The 17,024-nt window shown below is 39.1% G+C and overlaps 2 protein-coding genes across 2 annotated transcripts; one reads left to right on the top strand and one right to left on the bottom strand.

Moving 5' to 3' along the window:
- Positions 1 to 2,587: 2,587 nt before the first annotated feature.
- Positions 2,588 to 8,112, bottom strand: rnf126 (ring finger protein 126). Its single transcript, XM_034556447.1, has 9 exons — positions 7,949 to 8,112; positions 6,866 to 6,924; positions 6,707 to 6,767; positions 6,382 to 6,620; positions 5,939 to 6,007; positions 5,777 to 5,846; positions 5,268 to 5,361; positions 3,867 to 3,982; positions 2,588 to 3,352 (listed from the first exon to the last, which is right to left on the bottom strand). Exons 1-9 carry the CDS (start codon positions 8,021 to 8,023, stop codon positions 3,200 to 3,202), a joined length of 936 nt encoding a protein of 311 aa, XP_034412338.1. The 5' UTR covers positions 8,024 to 8,112; the 3' UTR covers positions 2,588 to 3,199.
- A 603-nt stretch (positions 8,113 to 8,715) lies between these two features.
- On the top strand, positions 8,716 to 16,363 carry sugp1 (SURP and G patch domain containing 1). The gene is made up of 14 exons (XM_034556445.1): positions 8,716 to 8,864; positions 9,778 to 9,946; positions 10,136 to 10,239; positions 10,610 to 10,858; positions 11,007 to 11,130; positions 11,220 to 11,320; positions 12,240 to 12,363; positions 12,448 to 12,776; positions 13,071 to 13,177; positions 13,465 to 13,642; positions 13,727 to 13,833; positions 14,980 to 15,125; positions 15,523 to 15,652; positions 15,816 to 16,363. The coding sequence occupies exons 1-14, from the start codon at positions 8,846 to 8,848 to the stop codon at positions 15,840 to 15,842; spliced, it is 1,914 nt and encodes a 637-aa protein (XP_034412336.1). The 5' UTR covers positions 8,716 to 8,845; the 3' UTR covers positions 15,843 to 16,363.
- Positions 16,364 to 17,024: the final 661 nt, after the last annotated feature.

Here is a 17,024-nt window from a genome sequence, read left to right as displayed (position 1 = left end):
GTATGCGGCTGCTAATTCATTTCAAGGTGCTTCCAGTTGAGGCCTCTCACGACCTATAAGCTTGATTCGCCTTAAGAAGCTCTATCCAAATACTCGCATTGAAATATATGCTTAATATGTTGTCAGCCACGGTATAATGGCATCAACAGTTGAATTACCACGTGTTAATGAAAACTCAAATGATGTCATCTGTTTTAGAAGGTGCTTTCAATGACAACCTCCCTGAACTGCCCATTGTTGGTGTTTAGTGAACCCTAGCGGCCGTTTGAGGGCGTCACAGAAGGTGAAAGACAAATGTTCATTGTTATGTGACTAACACAAATGTCAAATGTTGTGGTCAGACACAGGAACAGGTACACAGTTAAGGTCAATTTATTTACAAAAACGTAGTTATTGTGCGACGTGTCGCCTCAAAGGTGCCTGATCCTTTGGGTGCTTGTGGCTGGGTCCATGCCCTGAAGGAACATATTGTACCCTTTCAGCTCCTTGGAATCTGGTCTTTAGAGACACAGATGGCATGTGTAAGAATGTTTGTTGTGTGCATTGAAAGTACACAATCCAGGCAACAACACTGTACTTTTCTTTGGAATACTGTGCATTCTTGGTGAATGCGAGTATGAACAATACCAAAGGCGCACAGAGAGAAATCAATTGGCTATTCACGTCAGCTCTGTCAGCTACTGCATAATCCCTGCAGGTACCACCTGTTGCAAAGGTCAACAAGTGCAGCAAAGGTATTCATGTAGTGCACACACTGACAGACTATTTGGTGCTCTGGTTTGAACTGTAGGGTGTGAGAATAAAAGCGGACTGCGGATGTCGTAGAGAAGTAATTACATGTATATCAACATCTCTGTTGAAGGGAATTACACAAGTATATAAAATAGTCTTGAAGCATTTTTGGGCCAAAGATAGAAAGCTGCAAACCCTTGTCCAGAGATATTTGAGATATAGACCATAAAGGAGGGCTTTGTCACTTGACAAAAATACTGTAGTTGGCCTATTTTCTTTGTCCTACTTTTACACATCATCCGTATACTTGCTTTTAAAATAGCAATTCAAACTAGTGTAGCTCTTTCTTCCTACACATGTCTTACCTTTTGACATACTAGTAATAAGCGTCATCACTCTCTCCCCTCTCCTCTCAGCCGTCCTCACTCCACTTCATGAGACAAAACGCTGCACCAAGGTTCACTTTCATTTCCTGGTGGGGTGACGCAGCGGTGTCACGCGAGTTAACAGTTTTCAATCAAAGACAGAGACTAAGAAGACACCGTGATTCACTGAAATGGCAATACAATAAAACAAGTGTTAAACAAACTCCAAGAAAGTGGTCAAGTGGTGCTGGTATGAATGACACAGACGTGTTACTGCTCAGGATCTTTGATCTTTATCAAAACGACTGTTAACAGTTTATGTTCTAAACTAGTCAAAATAAATCACAGGATAATTGAGAATCTGGTTTCAAGTCACGGTCACATAAATAAGTTATTAAAATTAAAAAAACAATGTTTCATATTTGCTTTGGTAACTTCTGGAAGATGTATTTAATCTGTTTTTCATACTTAATTGAATATGAAAACCTCTGGTCTAGTGACTCATAAGCCACCTGTTTTTAAAATGTTGCTGAAAAGAAATTCCAGGTCCAAGTTAGTTTATCAACAATAATTTGGTGCCTCGAAAAAGTATTCACCCCCTGTCGAAGTTGTCATGTTTTTTGTGATTTGGAAATGTACTTTAGTTTATTTGATATGGAAATCACAGTATTATACAATTGTAACACACATTTATGCCAAAGGAGCAGATGCATTATGTCAAGTGTTTGTAGTGAAATGCAAATTTACAACACCTGCCCACAGGAGATTAGAAAAAGGAAAATAATAAAAGAAATACACTCACAAAAATACATCCACAAATACATTTTGCAGACATGACTAGTCAAAATATCTGCTATTAAAAAGATCTATTGGCAGCACCAGTGGTGATTTAGGTGTGTCCTTAGGGGGTGAATACAAACAAGTATTTCATATTCGTAATTTAGATCTGCTTTCACCAATTTAACAGGTATTTTTCTGTTGATCAGTGTCCAAAGAGCCACATTAATTCTACAATGTTGTAAGGCAATAAAACAAATACATTCCAAGTGGCGTATTTTATACTAATAGAAAATGTGTAAAATTAAACCTCCTACAACACATCAAGGATACGTTTTTGAAAATGTTCATCAGCAGAAACTTCAAATGTGTTTGTTTTAGCACTTTATTGCAACTGTACAAAAAAAAAATCAGTAAATAAAATAATAAACACTTGTATTGTGAAACACATTTGGCCAGTTTCATAGAGGTAAGATATTCCCATGCCGTTTCTTTTCTGTTACAATGCTCAATTTGAGTTGCGTAAGTAGGTTTGTGAATTTGTTCACTTCAGGAATACAAATGTGTCCACTGTTGAGCTGTGAGTATCTTTACCTTGTCAAGATGCACATGTACTGGATCAATCTCTAATAAAGAGGATCTAATAAAAACAACAAGTCCAAAAGGACTTTTTTTTAAATGCAAAAGATGTGAAGTCTTTTTTCGGGGTTCAGTAGTTTACCCAAATTCACACACTCAACATCAGACAGTTTTGTGCAAAGAAAAAAAAAAAAAGGTGCAAATAAATACGAATCAAATGAATACACTCAAGTTTCCTTTCCACAAGGTTTTAGTTTGATCCACCAGCTGTGGTGTGGCTGATCATTCAAAATGAATTATCTATCTACACGTCTATGGACTCTGCACCACCACAGGCTATGTTTTAAAAAAAGAAAAAAAAGAGCATTCTGTTATTTAAATATAAAATGGGCCCCAGCCTTGTGGCAAACACGTCTCCATCAAAAAGCAGTCCACTCTGTTCCAGTCACTTCTGGTCACAATCCCTCTTCTATTGTTATTCTTTGCAGCCTTTCGGGATCCTCTTTAAATACTGCCCAGTCCCACCTCCTCAAACACTCTGCAACAATAGCAGCAGGAGCTGGATCCGGTGTCCGTTCAGCCCAGAGGGAGAAATGACGACTTAAAACCTGCAACAGATTCAGAGTTCAACTCGACTCATATCGTCCCCCAGAATTGAGACGGACTACGGCCCTGGTCTCAGCTAGGAGGCGTTGGTTCTCGTTTGTCGTATGTTGTGAGGTTCTTAGATGTGAGGTGACGGTGATCTATGAGTTTCTGGCAGCATTCTCATTGCTAGGTGAGCTGGGGGAGGAAGAGGATGAGGACGAGGGAGAGAAGTGCATTCCTGATAACCCTGGTGGGTCTGTGGCTGTGTTCTGTCCACTTAGACTCTTCCTGCACACAGGACATGTATCGTGCTGTCGGAAACAAGGAAAAATGAGACTTGTATCAACAAAAATATTTAAATACACATGACTGGTTGGATAGAAACTATTTTATCCACTTCTGCTACAGAAATGATACAAACAAAGAGACAAATACATCCCGCATCAAAGCTTTCCTATACCAGTGTCCTTAAAGTGTTCTTTTGTATAGTTCCATCCTGTAAAACAGTAAAATGTCTATAAGCTTTTCAATTGTACTTTGTCAACCTAAAACAGTACTTAAGAGGCACACCTCTTTAAACCAAAGCCCTGCTGCTTTTCTTTTAACTCACTGCCACACCGTCTCCATCAATTCATTTTACCTGTGGCTGCTGTTTGTTTATCTCGTTTTGCAGTTCACTTGCTCACACTGCAGCACATTTCACAGGTTTTCACAATGTGTTAAAATAAACAAATGATCTGACTTCATACAGCCATATAACTGTCTGCTGTTGATGCCAATCAAATACAAAGATCTTGCAGATCTGTAGATATTAGATATACACACCTGTTCCAGCCACGGTACTATACAGTCATTGTGAAACAAGTGATTGCATGGCAGTTGTCTAACATTCTCCTCAACGCTGTAGTCTTCTTTGCACACAGGACACTCTAAACCAGCACCTGCACAAACAGAAAACAACATACTGTGTGTCAGAGAACCTCGGTCACATGCATAAGCTGGAATGAAAATAGGGATCACACCAATTCTGTTTATTTGAGTTAGACAGTGTTGCAGAGTAAGATTATATTCAAGCCCTTCACTTCCACTAAAAATAATGAGTCTGTAATGATAGGACACCATTTTCTGAGGGTGATTATTGTCAGCTGTCTTCTCATAAGATAACAGGTCAAAAAGGAGAACTTTTCTGTTCTGTTCCGACAGATCGTTTCAACCAAGCTGCGTCTGATGCAGCGTGGAGAGACAATGAGTGACTGTCATGACGGTCTGGTTCACATCATCCAAGACGAACAGCTTTAAGTGCAGGCGTGACTGCAGTCAAGACGCCTTGAGGACACATTGAGATCTGATCGCTCAGACGAGATTTGGAGGTGGTCTGTGACGCAGATAGTCCCATTCTTTTAGCAGCATGTATCCTGAGTCACATTGAAGGACTGCCTACTCAAATGGCAACTTGACAAAATAGCGTATATAGTTATATTGCTAAATAGCATTTTAGTGATGTGTGGGTTTTTATATGTAAATCCCTCAGGACCGCCGGTAAACAACCGTTTAGGTATTAGTAGGTTCATAAAAAGGTACCGGAATTCACTAATCTGTAGTATATTACTAGCCTACTATAACAACAAATGGAAATGTAGGTTACGTGTTTATTTGCATATAGAGCAGGGAAGTGAGATCCTATCACAAGTACTCGAGACGCATGTGGAGACACATTCTAATGTCAGGTGATCCACTTGTCTCAGTGAAGGACTGACTACTCAACAGACATCCTCTGCTTAAGCAGAAGCACGCACTCATTTGCACGCCAAAGGCGCCATTTCAAAGTGCAACAGGCAACAACAACGAGCAAAATGGATAGAGGATGGTTAGAGATACATTACAGGTAAGTCTAATTTCTTCGGTGATTTGGTTTGCTTCGGTCACGACAAAGTATGAACCCAGTTTGTATTGTTTTGAAATTCTTCTTTGTTTAATTTCCCAGAACTCTAGGTATAGCATTGCTGCATCCCGCCTGTTAAAAACAACAACACATGTGATCTTTGCAATCAGAAATGATCCAAGTGTTTATTTTCTTACAGAGTGGGAAAGTGAGATCCGATCACAAGTGGACACTAAAGACACATTCTCATTCCCGGTGTGAACTGACGTACTTGTGATCGGATCACCTAAGACGCATGTTAATGCAGGATCTGAACAGGGCCCAAGAGAGAGACGTGGACTTACCCACATGTTCTTCTGTAATGGTAACGGTGGGTAAACTCTTAATCCTTTCTCTTTCTGCAGGAGGTGGACCCGTGTTTTCAAACTGGTTCAATAACTACAAGTGGAAAAGAACACACACACAAGCAATGGCTGTGGGATCATCTGCAGGACAACAAGGCTGTTCTGTAAATTACAACTTCTAGACATTCGCTTCAAATATCTCGCTTAACTACATGTCATATTTAAAAGGATGAATTCTTCAAAGTTTGAGCTATTTGTTTAGTGCCAACAGGGTACCATCCATTAATACCTACAAATTAAACTTCTTTAAAATGTAGAAAACACTTTTAGGACATTGGGTTCTGGTATCATTATATTGCTTTAAAATAAATTATACACTACATTATTTATATATGGTATAATTACAATATTTTGGACAATTCCTGTAGCTCTATATAAAAGGTTATTGGGACAATGTAGCTGTCTAAAATTTATATGCACCACCGTCATGTAAAAATAACACTATATACCTGTGTAATGATAGCATCAAGACCATTGGCACCCCAAGCGTAGTCCATTGGATTGGAATGTAGCATACCCCTGCAAGACAAGAAGGCAGTCAACAAAAAACATTCATAGTTTTACTTGGTGATACAAGCACACAAATATGCATCACAGTTCCTTATACTTACCATGGTCCCATCCCGATATTTGGCATGGCTGTAGGTGCTATAATTCCATTTACTAACTGCTGGATAATTCTGCATCCGGGAAAAAAACAATTGGAAGTTTCTGTAAATATGAATAGTTTTATGGTCATACATATTAATACTCAATACAAATGGTAACACTAAATATCTGCTGTTTGGTATTTACAGGAGTAGTGTCTCCTTGTTGTCAACTTGGTAATGCTAGCTATTTTTATAATTACTTGTACGGTTGTATGCTTGTAATAAGGATAACAGGTCCCTTTAGTTAAGCAAACATTAAAATAAAATATATGTAAATATAATATTGTTGAAGTATTTACCATAAGATGTGAAGAATGTATAACTCACACAAAAGCAGTACATATTTTACCCGCATCCTCTTGTGTCCCACAACAACCTTCATCACACTGCTGAAAATGTCTCACCCTTCTAATGTGGGCACTCCTTCATGGCGCGTACCCTGTCGTCGAGGAACATGTCGACCCCGGGGTTGCCGCGCACTATATCGTTGACGTGAAGCCATTTCCCTTTCTCTTCTGTTTTCTGTCTCGCGGTTGTCTTCTGTGGGTAGCCGCGTTCGAAGGTCAAAGTTTTCATCAAAAATCCCAAGGGCAAACGGACCATACCCAGAGGGAAATGTGAACAAGTGTTGGTGATCCATGTTCTAGTGGGAAAGACAGAGGCAAATCAAATCAGGGTGCAGGGTGCAAAATGTATCCTGGACCAACTGATTTAACAAATAACACTGACCTCAAAGGCTGGGCGATTATGATCACTGGTGGAGGACGTGGATAAAGAACCATTTTCAGTACTGCGCAAATACAGTGGTTAAGAAAGTGAAAAGTTAAGACTTAGAAATACACATCATCCCAAATCCATGAGGGGAAAAAAAGGAATAATCCTCCATACCTTCGTTCCTCAGCCAGTTCCTCAATAAAACCGGAATCACAGCGCGGACAGGTGTAGTCCTAAAGTGAAAATATGAATGTTAATATCTAGTATACACCATAACATATACAGAGTTTATTATGTACACATCGCTCAAATTAATACACTCCAACAGCTCAGCAAAAAATGCTACCCTTATGAGCGTTAATAAAGTGGTGAGTATTAAAAAGGTGGTGATTCAACTTAATGTGCATTTTGGAGGCTGCATGCCGCTTTTAAATAGTTTTATTGCGTTATTCTGAGAAATGTTTATATTTAGTCGACCATCACTGACATTTGGGTAGACAAAGTAAGTCATCCAAGTTGGATATATTATAAGGCTTGTATTAGACTGCATTAGTTTTAGCAAGGTGTACTTGTTCCCATTTCCTAATAAAATCCAGTATGCGATGTCTAAACATATATACTTTCCTATAAACATGGTCTTTATGAAGTGCAGACTAACCCAATGTTGCTGTGAAGCATAAATGTAATCAATATCATCTCGCGGTGTAGCCCATTTTATCTGTGCATGCTGTGACACATTGAGAGCACTTCCAAAGAGGCAACATACTCTCCGTATGTGTAACGTAAAGCTGTAACACTTGTGACACAGGTAAGCAGCTGGCTGACTGTCAATAAAGTTACCGTGACTGTAACATTCAAGAAGCTTCCCATGAATGGACCCCAACAGACTGCTGTGGCAGGCAAGTGCTCCCTTAAAACAACAGCAACACTGACTGTTCCTGCTCTCTGCGGTGGTAACACAATAAGCGAACCGCAAGCCTTGTGGAAAATAAATGTGCATTTAGCATTTTTTTGAGCGATTGATAATCTTTAAATCAAAAAGGTACCTTACGCCTCTTAAAGTCTGGTTTAGAAACCAACTATATTAGTCCCGTTTGGCCGTCCCTCTGGACCTCTTTGTAGCTGGCTAAGTGGCGTAACGTTAGCTGTACAGCAACCGTGGGTCGACGAGGTGTGAGCCACTGATACACATATAAAAACACACACAAACACATCCTTCATTCTTCAAAAAGACACATATATCTCTCGGGTCCTTACCGGTAAAAGCGGACTAATCTCTGCTGAACACCGGTGACAGAAAAACCGGCAGGGCCGCGGGGGAGCTTCAGCCATTTCTAAGCAGGAGACCAGTTCGTACAACGCGGACGGAAAGCAACAAGGGACAATTCAGCATGACTTTAGCAATGGGAGAGACACGCTCCAACGTGAAGGCAAGTGGGAAACACTATCAAGAAGAAGACTTCCGGTTATATATTTACTTTCAAATTAAAGCAATGAAGTTTAACGTTACAGGTTACAGACAGGGTTAATTTATTTGACATTTTACAACAACATAAACATTGACTTTGTAGGCCCTCCATGCTACACACATGTAATATACATAACAATATACAAAACATGGGAAATTATATTCCATCATCACTTATTATGTGACATAAAATGTTTGATTTACATCAAATCCCTTTTTAAAATCATAATTGTATAACTGTCAGCCTACAGATATGCAGAATATTATCCAAATAGTCGTATGTTGAGAAAGTACAATAACTATAATAGTATATGATATATTTACTCTAAGTTTTAAAATATAATGCAAAGCAATATAATACACCTGCAATACATTATATTTTGATGTCATTCTGAGTGGTCTTTTCTCTCTTTTAGGGTGTTTGGGCCTACTCAAGGACAAGGAGATCAGCATGTATTTCATAACAAACACACACACACACACACACACACACACACACACACACACACACACACACACACACACACAGATAAGGATTTTATTCTGGAAAAACCACGACCGGAAGTCTGGTTCTTGTGTTTGTTCGTAGACTTAACTTACAAATCAGCTTTTTCGATAGCAGCGATTGGCCTTATTGTAGTCTGCGAGCGTCGTTTTCTAAATAGATTTGTCCTCCTGTGGCGACCATGGAGCACAGCGATCCAGGTAAACATTTCATGTGGCTTTGCCTGTGATGATATCACTAAATATGTAGCCTGCAGCTGTTATGTGAAACCCGTAAGTTAGCCCGGTTAGCCGTTAGCTGTTCATGTGAACTCTCCAGCCTATGTGGCCGTAGGAGCTCAATAGCACACTGTTAGCTAGCTGTTGGGGAATATAACAAGGTGAGGTAATAAATAAGACCATTTATAGTAGTTACGTCACTTAACAAATAACGTTAACCGAGATTTAGCAGTTCTGCAAACTGTAACGTTAATATCCAAAATAAATGACACAGATGACGCTTTACCCCACCGTTCTTATAGGCTTTTAAAAGTTAAGCTTTCTTATATGCTAGTCTGCAATACACAGTTAGAATGTTATATATATATATATGTGTGTGTGTGTGTGTGTCTATATACTGTATATAGACACACGCACACGTATATACTGTGTGTGTGTGTGTATGTGTGTGTGTGTGTGTGTGTGTGTGTGTGTGTGTGTGTGTGTGTGTGTGTGTGTGTGTGTGTGTGTGTGTGTGTGTGTGTGTGTGTGTGTGTGTGTGTGTGTGTGTGTGTGTGTGTGTGTGTGCGCGCGCGCGCGTGTGTTCAAGTAGCTATGTGTATCTGCCTTCAAGAAGTTGAACCCTAGTTAAATCCAACAATGTAATAGAAAATTAACTCAAATTTACTACACCATATTATTTTTGATTATATGTTGTCTTATAAATGAACTCCAGCTTGCATTTCGTGTGCAACCCTGTGTTGTAGATGGTCAATAAATTAACCTTGAAACCTAATTAAGGCGGCATATCAGAAAATGAGTATTTTACTTTTGCTAACTCAACTGCCAGCTCCTCAGCTGCATAACGTACTTATTGTGTTGATATATTGTATTTTCCACTTAATCGTGTTTTTAGGGCGAGGGGTATGGAAGTCCAAGCCCATCCAAGTACCGAAAAACAAGATGAACATGAATATTCTCCGGCAAGAAAAGCTGATAGCTCAGAAGAAGAAGGAGATTGAGGCCAGAATGGCAGAGCAAGCGAAAGTGAATGTACAGACCCCGAGCAAATCACTGCCTCCAAGGTATCAATATACTGATGGAAAGTCTAATATAAAACGGACACATACAAATTCAACATACAGTTGAATATTTTAGAAAGGACCTGTTGGTCAGTATCGTTATGTGTGAATGTGTTTTCTTTGACTCCAATATCGACCTTTAATCATAACAACAAATGTTGAAACAAATTTCATGCATTCTGATCCCAATAGTTCTCCCAGTTTTCAAGGACCTTCCTCAAACAAGTTCTTAAATGATGGAAGCTTCTTACAGCAGTTCATAAGGATGCAGAAGGACAAACCCAACAATGGTTCTGGTTAGTACTTTGGTCTGCACAGTGAACATAATGATTAAAGTCATGTCTTTGTCCTTATCACAAGTAGAGTATCACTGTGATGTTGGATAGTGAAATTTAACACAGCAAGAGGAACACTGAATAATAGCCATAACCTTGTGGTTTTGGCTACTATAAGTTTATGGGAGGTAGATGTTTTTAGGGCATCCTGGCCTAAGAAAGCTAGTTTAGAATAGGGACCATGAATGTTACCTTACATTTCTTACTTGTGTTGGTTACCCGCCAAATCTTCTGGTTGAAAAACCCATACCACCTAGAGCAGAAAGAATAATACCGCTTAAGGCATATACTATATAAAAACATAATATGTCCTGTTTCATACTCTTTCTAGGTTCCACCACTGACGCCAAAACTCCCACAGCTTCGATTTCACCACCGGGAGGAAATGCGCTGCAGAAAAAGAGCATTCTTGTTGGCAAGCGGCCTGGTCTTGGAGTCAGTAGCATGCTTAGTCAATTCAAGAACTACTCGCACTCCAAGAAGAATCCTGTTCTCAGCCAGAGGCCGAGTGTGTTTTGTTCTCCAGATGAAGAAGATGAGGAAGAAGAGACTGATTACTCCAGGTTCTTGGAGATGAAAGGTAATTCAGGGCCAGTGTTTTCCAGTGTATCTCTGGACAACTCCATGGCTCGGATATTTCTGTGCATCTTTTGCATACTCCAGTGCCTTGTGATTGGCATTTTGTCCTAGGTGCCCTTAGAGTAAATGTACTCATAGCCTGCTTAAAGTCTCTCCCCCAGGGGATTCAGACATCAGACTCATTATCGACAAGATGGCCTCTTTTGTGGCGGAGGGAGGAGCTGAGCTGGAGAGAAAAGCCCAGGAGGACTACAAAGACAATCCTGTTTTCTCGTAAGTATAAAGGACAATGTAGCTCATCCAGATGTATTTACTTTTACGGTATTTTCAATCTCATTCCATATATTATCGTTGCCTTTCAGATTTTTATACGATAAGAGCAGCATGGAGTATCTCTACTTCAAAAACAGAGTTGCTGTTTTGAGAAAGGATTTGCTAAGACCTGAGAATACGTCAGATAATGGTAAGATTACATGTGTCTTTTGTCTTTGTCTCACCTTTCCACTCAGAAAAACTCAAATGTAATTGCAAAAGGGGTGGACCACAATGTCAATATAGAATTGTCAGTTTCATTCCCAGTTTTCACAATATGACTTCACAGGGACATCCATCAACATTATGATGTGTTATACTAGCCTACACTTATGTGTCTGCATCCACTTCCAAGTCAATGTAAGTGCATTGGAAACATTAGATAGTTTCATGCATGATTACTGTAATAGATTTCACCAGATGAACTTGAATATATTATTTACTGCTGACGTAACGCAGCCGGACCAATGAAACATTTCCTGTTAACTGGAGACTTTCACCTGACTGCATAGGTGTATAATTATTTCATGTCAAGGTACTATTTTGGTTCACCATCAAACTGCTTCTTATTTTAGGCTGTGCATATAGGTCATGGCTTCTTTAGTTTGTCTCTTATTCTGCTGTTTTTTGAATAAACCACATTTGTTTTTGGATTGGTCTTTGAAAGCTGAACATGGAGTACTACACAGTAAATTGTAAAATGCTCTATAAATATTCATATGTCTCACCCCTATGTTGTGCCTAATTGAATCCTATTAAGAATTTGAAGATGGAGTACATTTTCTAGTCTTTAAGTGTGTACAACATTGTACATGCAGATAAAAGTTTCACAGTGTACACATAGTGTATATGGTGGAGCCTCTCTGGGCTTTATATGGTCTGAATGTGTGACAGTAAAATCCTCGCATCCATACAGTTCCCCATTCACCACCCCTGTCCCCCTTGCTCCTCCTCCCTCCTTCCTCTTCTTATCCCCTATTGGCTCTAGACTGGTGGTGTGTGAGAGCCAGTTGAGTACGGTACAGTAGTAGAGTTTGAATTGAGTCCCAGTACTGATAGGCTGCTTAAAGTCTCCCCCCCAGTGGACGCGGAAACCCAGCAGATGGCCGAGAAGCTGGCCAGGTTTGTGGTCGAGAGTGGCCCTGAGGTGGAAGCCATTGCTGCTGAGCGTAACCGAGACAACCCTGCCTTCAGGTCAGTCACTGTATATGTTTCACTCCATTTGTTTACACTATTAAATCCTGGTTTTACATAAAATATCTACTCCCACCCCTTCAGTTTTTTATATGACCACCAAAGTCCAGCCCACCGCTTCTACAAAGAGAAAGTACAGGAGTATCGGGCCGCAGCCTCCCAGAGCTCCTCACCTCTAGCAGCAAAATCCTGGACAGACCTTCGGCAACCAGCTGCTCCACCATTATCGGGAGTCTCCCCACCATTGAATCCTGCTTCTCTAGTCCACATACAAGAGGGAGAAACACCGCCTGTCAAACGGAAGAGAAAAAGTAGATGGGGGTCTGAAGATGACAAAGTCGAGTTGCACATTCCTCCCATTATCGTTCCTCCAGAGGTTAATGTTCCAGACCCCAACACACCGTCTCTCTCTGGTACGTAAACTGTGTGTGTGTGTACACATTCTGTTCTTTTGAGGAATGAAAGTAATGAACCTAAAACCCAAACTTGGTGGAAGGTCAATATGTTTCTGGAGCTGATACCATTGTCTATTCTTTTCCAACCCATATATGATAATGCAATTATTGTCACGATGTTGGTACTGCGATCATGATACGTATTGATAAAATGGTAACAAGAATGATAAAAATAACATTAATTAGCTATTTTGGCTATCAGCTGATCCAATGACTAATTGTGAATATATAAGTCTGTAACATTTGTTTCAGCCCAGGATCTGAAAAATCTTGGTTACAAAAAAGGGAAGCCTCTTGGTCTGGTAGGAGTGACGGAGCTATCTGAGGATCAGAAGAAACAAATCAAAGAACAGCAAGAGGTATGAAAGTGCCAATTTAACAGGGTGTAATTTATATATATATATATATATATATATATATATATATATATATATATATATATATATATATATGAAAATTGCACCCATGCATTTTTAACTATACCTAAAGTCCACCCATCCCAACAATCTTTTATTTGCTCTTTGTCTTGTCTTTTTAAAAAAATGTAATCTGTTTTTTAGGGTAGTCAAAAGGTACTTTGATGACTCGTCTTTTAGCATATGTTTTGCTCACGGTGTCTGTAATGTTTTTTTCACGCACTCTGTAGATGCAAGAGATGTATGACATGATCATGAAGCACAAGCGTGCGATGGCAGAGATGCAGGTGATGTGGGAGAAGGCCATTAGAGACCACCAACATGAATATGACAGCGATGAAGAAGTGGACCAAATGGCAGGCACCTGGGAGCATCGACTCCGACATATGGAAATGGAGAAGACCCGCGGTAAGGTTGACCATCAGCACGAAAAAGTGGTCTTGCTTCTGCAATGCTAGTATAAACAACAACTTTTTGTTGGTTCTTTTCCAGAGTGGGCCGAATCTCTGACAGATATGGGGAAAGGGAAACATTTTATTGGTGACTTCCTGCCCCCGGAGGAGCTGGATAAGTTCATGGAGACCTTCAAGGCACTCAAGGTTAGTTTGCCTCTGAATTTACTTGTTCCCAAGCCTAATAGGGAAGGATCTATGACTCCCCTTATCCCTTAATTTCAGTTTAATAGATTTTTAAAATTTTATTTAAACCTTTATTTAACCAGGTGAGTCCCATTGAGATTAAAAATCTCTTTTTCAAGGGTGACCTGTCCAAGACAGGCAGCAGCATAAGAAACAGATAGTTACAAACAAAAAACACAGAACAAGACAAGTTAAAAGAACTCAAAGTTAAGAGACTGTAACATAACAGAGTTAATTTAACAAACATTGACAAGTTTGGGAACCTGCTGTTGTCAATAATTGTTTTTCAGACATCCCACAGGTCATTAAATGTTTTGAACAGTGGCGGCTGGTGGAATTTTATTTTGGTAGGGCCATCCAATCAATTTCAGCAAACATCCCATTCATTGCAAAAAAGCATCTACTTTGTTGTTAAATATTTAACATGTATTCCAACACTGACATAATAAGGATATCTTATTCATACTGAATTATATGAATAAGATGTCCTTATTATGTCATATATATGTGTGTGTGTGTGTGGTTTGTGTGTGTGTGTGTGTGTGTGTGTGTGTGTGTGTGTGTATATATATAAAAAAGCAACCTAGACATCCCTTTCTCCTGCAAATTCATTTAGATCCTCCTCAGGGATTCACAGGAGGAGACTGTAATTGCCAGAAGTCTGTTTAACTTTATTTGGTGCCTATTGAAACCAAACCTTTTTGATCAGAGTATGGCAATATGCCAATTATTCACATTTAAATTCACTGCAAGTTTTGGGAAAATCAGTAGTCATATAACACCCAGGATGTAACTTTTAAATACCACACAGCATATTTTTTAGTGTAATAGCAAATTAAAATAAAGGAACAATTATTACTTGTGAAGGTTTTGCAGGTTGTATGTAGTGATGACCAACGGTGCAGAGTCATGTGGGCACAGTGTTAATTTTTTTTTCCAGTTAAACCAAATAAATAATAGAAATTATGGTCTCACCTGACTCACCACCTATGTTAAATTAATTAATCTCTCCTTTCTATTAGAAAACAACTAAATGGCATTGGACACAGTGAAACGGTGCAACACTTGAGTGCATGAATGAACACTGTTCGTCTTCTTGACTTGCAGGAGGGCCGGGACCCCGACTACACAGAATATAAAGAGTTTAAGTTGACGGTGGAGAATCTTGGTTTCCGAATGCTTATGAAGATGGGCTGGAAGGAAGGTGAAGGCCTGGGCAGTGACGGACAGGGCATCAAGGCTCCTGTCAACAAGTGAGCATTCATCTTCACTACATGTTCCTTTCATTGCATTTCTTTATCATTCAGGGCATCTTTAATTCAACTCTTATAACTGAACAGTTGAATTATTATTTCCACTGACTATTGTTTTTGTTGACTATGAAATCTGCCTTTTTTTGTTCGCACAACATACACATTTCTTACAATTGCACAAGTCTAGTTTTGCTACTGTGTGCCATTGTTGGCATTTCCACCTGAACAGACCTTTTTCCACAGCCAACATTTTGACTTGTCAAGGCAGGAAATACTGTGACATATTTTCTGTGAAAAATATATTTTCATGGTTTTGCTTTATCTAGTTAGATTGAAATACCCAAACATGCTTGAATGTAGAGACTAATGTTGAGTGCCCTTCTCTGTTGCTCTCTAGGGGAACTACCGCTATGAACGGAGCAGGTTTTGGAGTTGACCGTCCAGCTGAGCTCTCAAAAAGTGATGATGAGTATGACGCTTTTAGAAAGAGGATGATGCTTGCTTACCGCTTCAGGCCCAACCCACTGGTAAATTCTGTTTGTTGTTGCAATATTCTGTACATTGAATTTGTGCATGTCCATACTCATTCTGTTAATATTATACTTCGCTTTAGAAACTTAGAACTTCTTCCTTTTACTGTGCTGCTGATAATATTTTTATTTATCTAGTTTTTCATTTTTCTTTCCACAGAATAATCCACGGAGGCCATATTACTGAAGTAGAGGACTGTTTTGTTTATAGTTGTTCTAGTTTATCATAACTTAAAAGCTGTTTTGCAGCCATCACATCTCTGCTGTGAAATGGACTATGTTGCAGACATTTTTTAATTTGTTTGACATGTGTACATTTGTTAGATTATCATTACATTTTAGGTTTAATTTGAGTGAGAGAAAACAAAATCTAAAATGTTTCTTTAAATAATTGATCACCTGTTTTTATACCATTTCAATGTAATACTGTAACAACTTAAAACAAATAGGCTCAAGTCGCCTGACTTCCAGAATGAGTTCACTTTTCTGTTTGTTACCATGTTCCTTTTCAGAGCTTGACTTTGCATTCTCAACTATACAGGATACTATGACAGTAATGTCTTAGTGCACAATCTTCTGTATAATTCTGTATTTGCATTGTCATTTTTCTCACTTTGCTATAACTGATTTATGATTCCTGTCATTATATGCTTCTGTGTTCACAATAAATATGGCCATTTACTGACGTGGACTTAGATATGTAACTACTGTACTGTTTATTCGCTGTTTATTATGACATATTTAGGAGCTAGTATTGAATAGGGAACTCACCTTAAGTTCATGGTGCACCTGTGTGCTAAGTGCAGGTATCTATCTAATCATGTTGATAACTGCCATCGCTATTGCTTACTGCATTGACCCATTGATTAGTGCTGACCAGGCTCAACAGCCAGTGGTGAGGAGGAGGGTGACATATCCGTGAAATCAGATCTTCAGATCTCTGTTCCCCAGGGTGGTTTACATGGGATAAATATAACTCCGAAATCCCAGCTAAGCAAGAGCCACTCTGGTGTTTGCCACAGCATCAATCAGAGGCAACTTAAGCCATATTAGAAGGTAACCCAAAGCTGTGGTTGGTTAGTGACGTTGAATGTAAGGGTGCAGATAACAATTATATTGCATTTTCCATTAATCGTTTGGTTCTTAAAATATAAAAGTCAAATCTGCTTGCTTTGTCTGAAGCTCAATCTAATAAATTTACTATCGTATAAGAAAAAAAGAAAGCAGTAAATCCTCACATTTTATTTCAGAAGCCAGAACCAGGCAACGTTAAGCATTTTTGGGAATATACTGATTATATAAAAAAAGAAACACCTTGTGGAAGAACACAACTTGTGTTGCGTCAATCGTAAATACCCCAACATATCAA

Source organism: Cyclopterus lumpus, chromosome 17, assembly GCF_009769545.1.
Source record: "Cyclopterus lumpus isolate fCycLum1 chromosome 17, fCycLum1.pri, whole genome shotgun sequence".
NCBI classification, from domain to species: domain Eukaryota; kingdom Metazoa; phylum Chordata; class Actinopteri; order Perciformes; family Cyclopteridae; genus Cyclopterus; species Cyclopterus lumpus.
This window is presented reverse-complemented; position numbering and strand designations above follow the sequence as displayed.

Bases quoted from the DNA above. Each gene is read 5' to 3' on its own strand.
- rnf126 (XM_034556447.1), bottom strand. From the start codon at position 8,023: ATGGCTGAAGCTCCCCCGCGGCCCTGCCGGTTTTTCTGTCACCGGTGT. The intron at 5,362-5,776 runs GTATATAGTGTT...TTCCACTTGTAG, and splicing joins TTGATGCTATCATTACACAG to TTATTGAACCAGTTTGAAAA. The intron at 3,353-3,866 runs GTGTGTATATCT...TGTTTCCGACAG, and splicing joins TAGTACCGTGGCTGGAACAG to CACGATACATGTCCTGTGTG.
- sugp1 (XM_034556445.1), top strand. The intron at 11,131-11,219 runs GTAAGTATAAAG...GTTGCCTTTCAG, and splicing joins AAAGACAATCCTGTTTTCTC to ATTTTTATACGATAAGAGCA. The intron at 12,364-12,447 runs GTCAGTCACTGT...CCACCCCTTCAG, and splicing joins CGAGACAACCCTGCCTTCAG to TTTTTTATATGACCACCAAA.